The sequence below is a fragment of the Malus sylvestris genome, chromosome 11 (genome assembly GCF_916048215.2).
Source record: "Malus sylvestris chromosome 11, drMalSylv7.2, whole genome shotgun sequence".
NCBI lineage: Eukaryota > Viridiplantae > Streptophyta > Magnoliopsida > Rosales > Rosaceae > Malus > Malus sylvestris.
In genome coordinates, this window is record NC_062270.1 from 36,451,917 (window position 1) to 36,458,149 (window position 6,233).

Sequence of the window (6,233 nt, forward strand, 5' to 3'; positions counted from 1 at the left end):
CATATACCCAAAACCCTTAAAAAGGATTGCCAGAGATGCGAAGTATACTTAGCCTTAATTATATTTTGGTGTTCGATTGACAAAAAAAATAAATATGGAAACGATACAACACAACAAATTTGCCAATGAGCTTCCATTTGCATATTTGGACGGATACATTAATGAGTTTGGACCGACTATAATATTATTTTACACTGACATAAAGATAACACGACACTAACACGTTGTAAAACACGACAAAGTCTGAAACGTTATATTTTACACGGTCACAAAAATGACACTACACTAACACGTTGTACAACATGACAAATTCACATAGCAATGGCTTACAAGTCACAACACATATACCTTAAAAAGGATTGTCATTGTCAAATTTTATCAACGTTGCCCTTGGGAGCCTAGAGGGCTCAAGCCTCATATCTCAATTCTTACTTTGGAGCAAAGACGCAAGTTTTTTCTGGGTCATCTCAGAACGTTTCAGGTAATTTTCTGCACAACCCCTTTACTTCCTCTACCATCTATTTGGCTACTGAGAAAAGTTTTCTCAGAAAACTGAGAAATGGTTAATTGAAGATTCAAGCCTTTCTCCTATGGGTTGTTTGTTGTCAATAAAATTTCAATTGCTATTTCTACATAGAACGATGTTTCCCCAAGAGTTTCCATTGAATTTTTTTTGTTCTTCCATCTTTTAGACAGCATTGCATGATATCTGTGAAGATGATGAATAGAGTTTCATTTATTTATTTTCAAATTTATCACAATTTACAGAGACAAAAAATGGGTTCTCAGTCAAAGCCACGAGCAATAATTAAAGATAGGATCAGTCAATTGCCGGAACCAGTTCTTTGTCACATACTTTCCTTAATTCCAACAAAATATGCTGTGAGGACCAGCGTTCTCTCTAAAAGATGGAAGAAATTAAGGGCTTTTGTTCCCAATATAGACTTAGACGACAAGCATGAGCATTTTTCTGAGAGAAACAGGGACAGAAATGACTATGTGCATTTCGCGATGTTTGTTGACCGTGTACTTTCCTTACTTGAAACGGACATTCATATGTTCCGACTCCATTGTTCAATTGTTGAAGATTTCGCTCCTATTGAAGGTTGGATTCGCTCTGCCATTGGTTGTAATGCAGTTGAATTTGATCTTCGTATCGAATCATTCAGAAATAAGATATTTCAGTTGCCTCATAGTGTTTTCAAGTACAACAAACTGGTGGCTTTGAAGCTGAATTCAAATTGTCTAAGCTATGTTCCTCCTGAGTCAGGATGTTTCCCAAGTCTGAAGTTCCTTCATGTAACCGTCTGTTTTCCTAATAACGAGTTAGTGGAAAAGCTTTTTTCATGCTGCCCTGTACTTGAGGATTTGACGATAGATGGAGTTGTTGGATATGATGTTTTGAATTTTAAAATCTCTGCGCCTGAGCTGAAGACGCTAAGAATAAGGTTAAGATTGGGGGCACTTGGCATTGATGGTAACAATTTCTCTGTTAATGCTCCGAAGCTTGAAAAACTTGATGTGACGGAGGTTATTTTTTCAAACTATAATTTGGAGAGTTCAAAGTCTATAGTTAATCTCTATCTCATTGGTGGATGTTCACATCACGGCTTCCCTAAACTTTCAGCTCCGCTTCTGGCCCGAATTTCCAAGGTTAAAAATATGTATCTTTCAGCTTTTTTGTTGAAGGTAAGCATGCCCTAACTTGTTCCATTCATGCTGTTTCGTAGAAATGACTATAGGAAGTAAATTTGTTTTTGTTTTGGAATGATTATAAAGAAAGAGAACTGTAAGTATAAAAGAACCCTTTTACATGCAAAGCGACTTAAAAATAGTTTGTGCACTTCTCCTTTCTTGATATTTCAAACTATATGAGGGATAAACCATCCGTTTCATCCTGCATTATGCTAGTCTTAATTTATACCCCATATATGCATAACCTTTCTTTGTACCAGACGGTGTTTGTACTGAAAGAATGGTTTTCAGTTTGGAATTTTATGATGATCTGAAATAGTTTGTTATGTATGAACAATGCTAAACTTCTTCATGGGTCGGTTTATGTTTGATTAACACTTTCGTCTTACACGAAGGGTTGTAGTCTGCCTGCTTTTGGTAACTTGAAAGAACTGAAGCTGGTTGTTCGTAATCGCTACCATTGGGAATTGCTAACGGAGCTGCTCAAGAGATCGCCTAAACTGGAACATCTTATCTTAGAACATGAACACGTAAGATATGTATTTCCGTATGTGCTATGTGATACCAACATATGTAGCACTTTATATATTGTTCTTATTTCATCATTCTTTTTAAATAACCTTCAGGAGCTGTGCTGCACTACATTCTCTGACGATGAAGAAGAGGTTGAAGAATACTCAACGGTATACCTAGGACCTCAGTGGAATACACCAGAGACGGTGCCTATTTGTGTGTCATCACACCTCAAGACTATCACGATAAGGGGATTCGGTGGAGGCTATGATGAGATGGAAGTGACAAAGTATTTGTTAGAGAACGGCAAAGTTCCGAATAAGATGGTTATTTATAGTTTCGTTTTCTTTTGTGGAAGTGAGAAGCTAGACAAGGAACTCGTGATGTTCCAAAGTGGTTCAAGGACTTGCCAAGTCGAATTTTTCTGAGATGCGATTTTTAGCTGTTACAACATGTGTAATTCTGGTTGTGAGAAGGATTAATCAAAGTTGTAAATTAAAGCACCATTCTTGTTAATCTGAAGATGAATAGATTTTCAATCATTTATTTTCCATTGCAAATGTTTCTTATCCACTTTATTTAGCTTCTTAAAGTTTCGGAATTTTGATTTAGTGGCATGCTACTATATATCTGAAAAATGCAAAAACTTACATGTGTGTGTAGGACATGGTGAAGGCGATTAAGGTAGCAGACTGTAGTTTAGAACATGATCAAGTAAAGTTAATCTGCTCACAGTTTTCATGCTCTCTAGATTCTTTTAGGAATAATGCTTAGCTCCACATGGTTGAGGAGGAGCTTCTCTTCAAAACACTTCAGGGCTGATTTACAGAACTATGTGCTTATAATCTAAATTGTTCATATTATTAATCACTTTGTAAAGATCAATTATGCAAAAAGTCAATTAAAACTAAGGTCGTTTAGTCAATCAATTGTAGTAAATAAATGGACCATCTGTTTTTTATACAATTTTGTGACTAATTGATCTCATGTTTCGTTGATTTTCAAAATGATTTGAAATATTAACGGTTCCGATCTTAAATATGAAGTTTCAATCTATTTGTTGAAGAATGGTGAAGTTTTGCCTAAGATGACTATTTTTGTAGGTAATGTTCAGGGTACGAAAGATGGTACGAAAGATGACTATTTGTGTTGGATTATTGTGAAGTTAGGCTAAATGAACATCAAGATATTTTGAGTTGCAATAAGTTGACATGTTGGACATCAAAGGAATACTTTTCCTTTATGGCTAGGGTGGTGATACCAGGGTGATGGTTTCTTTTAATATCATTTCTTAAGCAAGCGGAAATGGAGTGGTGCATCAAGTGAATTTATTTTCACAATAAAAGCTTTGTTGTCTATATCAAAAAAGCTACGATTCTGCTTGAACGGTCCAATCCTATTGTTCCCTAGCAATAAAAAGATTGAGGATCACTTTTCTTTTTAGGTTTAAGGAAGCCAAGGCACTCATCGCATTGGATGATTCTTTGGCCGGGTGATCACGTGGTCCGGTTGCCCATGCCAAATAATCTCTGGAATTGGTCATTCTTATGAGTTTACAACTTTCAAGTGCCAATCTAATCAATCTAATAAAACAATTGCTGAAAAAAGAATAAATTCCCACGCAAAAAGACTTATCTAACATTCTTATACAAATGTAGCTATAAATAGGAGGAGTGCAAGCGGGAGTGTGGAAAGCATTTCTTATCGACTGTATGAGTGAACTTCATTTATAACAAAAAAAAAGTTACACCTAATTGGGCTGGAACAACGAGCCTTACTGCTCAAAATGCATCTAATATGCATAGATAGAAACTAAACATAAAAAGACAATAAATAAACATGCAATGCACATACAAACCCGTATTTAATAAGTAGCTCCCTTCAAGTCATTATAAGAGTTGAAACCCTTAATTATCTATACTGTTATAAAACCGTCCTCCATCTTAATCTGAAGTTGAAATCGTTCTCTTCTTTTGCTCTCGACTCTCGCTGGGTTTACATGGAGTAGATATCTAAGGAGAATGAAGATAAATAGATTGTTTAAGTTTCTGAGTAGCAAAATAGAGCGGAATAATAGTAGTTTTTTAATTATTAGCTTTGTTTTCATCTTCATCAAAATGTTCAGATATACAAAAGTCAAGAATTTATCATGTAGTATTCGCCTCTCCTTCAGTTGATAACAAACTAAAACACATAAATGCTGTACGTTTTCTTTGAAATTTTGAAGTGTAAACGTCCTTAAGTACCAAATTTACAAAAGTGATTGAATTGAATATACTTTTTGTTGTGAGAAAAGCATCAGGGTGCAAATCAGTAAAGCAAGAGTTAAAGACAGGATCAGTGGATTACCGGACCAGTTCTTTGCCACATGCTTTCCTTCCTTCCAACAAAATACGCGATGAGGTGCACCATTCTGTCTACAAGATGGAAAAACATATGGGCTTCTGTTTCCAATCTAGACTTCGAAAACAAAGATAAGTCCGACACTGTTGGTTGTATGAGTTTTGTTGGCCGTGTACTTTACTTTCCCGGCTCAACAGACATTCAGAAAATTTGTCTTCATTGTTCCTATGTTCGGGATTACACTCGTATTGATGGTTGGATTCGCACTGCCATTACGCGTAATGCTAATGAACTTGATGTTATATACCTTCGATTGGATGTCACCTTCAATTAATTAACCCTATGGTCCCCACCCCAAGGTATTGCGTCCCCAGTACAGCCCCCTTGGGTGAGTCACGCGGTCGGTTGCCCAAACCAACAAATACACACACACACACACACACACACACACACCAACTTAACAAAGTAAAAGGGATAAAACATTTCAATTTATTCAGTTTACTACCTAACATACTAAATTGTTAACAATTGAAACCACACTAGTTCAAAGTTCAAATTATTAGTACATTCCGTGAACTGAGGACATAGCAGGGGAATAAATTGATCTGATTAAGTTAAAATGTTTGAAATGTTGGGTCATGTTTTGAATGAGGCCCAAACCTCATGGTGTCTTTTACAATTAGCTAAAAGAATATAAAAGGGAACGAGCAAACAGTGAGTTTAACATGGCATGATTCTCCTCCGATGGCGGTTCGTGCTACTCTGTTTTCTGACTATGTTGGCTTGCCTGGTTACCGCTTCTCAAATTAATGTGCATGTCGGCATCCAGGTTTGTCTCACTTTCCTTTTTTTCTCCTATCTTTATGGTGTTGTTTGATTTGTTTTGCAGGTTTAGACCTTCATGTTTGGTTCTAGAGGGGTTAGGTTTCATGTCCCCCCCTCTTTTCTTTGTATCATTCTCATTTTTTGTTTCTAGAAGGGTAAGGTTTATGTCCCCCCTTCTTTCTAGTGTATTCCTTTTTGTTATCTCTGTTTTTTGGAGGGGTAAGGTTTATGTCCCCCCCTGACTAGGTGTACCTTGTTTTTTCGTTATCAATAAAATTACCCTCGTACCGTCAAAAAAAAAAAAAAAAAAAAAAAAAAAAAAAAAGTGAGTTTAGTAAAAGAGTGTGTTAGTGTATTTTATATACTCACGTTGCTATTGTAATCCTTTTTCTTCTTTTAGTTCTTACAATAGAGTGCAGTTTTGCTCGCCGGAGTAATTGTAATGCCACCACCCTGTTAACTATCGCAAATAAGTTTAAATTTTGAGATTTGTGTCTATCCACCACAAGATTTCGAAATTTAAACTCATCCAGTGTTGGCAAATATGGTTGTGAGCATTACCATTACTTGAATGTGTTAGCAGTATAAGAATGTACGGCTGAGATGATGCCACATGTAAACAGATTAGCTTGTCTGTTATAGTTGTTAGAAGAGTCGGTTTGCTATGGATATAAATACTCCATCTTGTAATAGCTTCCTGATTAAGAAAGATATTAATACAGTCATATTTTCCCTCTGAATTCTCTCTACAATTCTCTCTCTCTCTCTATCTTCATAGAATCTGAGATACTGAGTTAACATGGTATCAATCGCCATTGTTGCTCACGCGTAAAGATTTGATCCTTCGTTGCTTCCGC

The 6,233-nt window shown here is 36.1% G+C and overlaps 1 protein-coding gene across 1 annotated transcript; it reads left to right on the forward strand.

Annotated features, from left to right (window-relative positions):
- Positions 1–394: 394 nt before the first annotated feature.
- Positions 395–2,768, forward strand: LOC126589970 (F-box/LRR-repeat protein At3g59190-like). Its single transcript, XM_050255434.1, has 4 exons — positions 395–481; positions 769–1,689; positions 2,091–2,225; positions 2,322–2,768. Exons 2-4 carry the CDS (start codon positions 778–780, stop codon positions 2,634–2,636), a joined length of 1,362 nt encoding a protein of 453 aa, XP_050111391.1. The 5' UTR covers positions 395–481; positions 769–777; the 3' UTR covers positions 2,637–2,768.
- Positions 2,769–6,233: the final 3,465 nt, after the last annotated feature.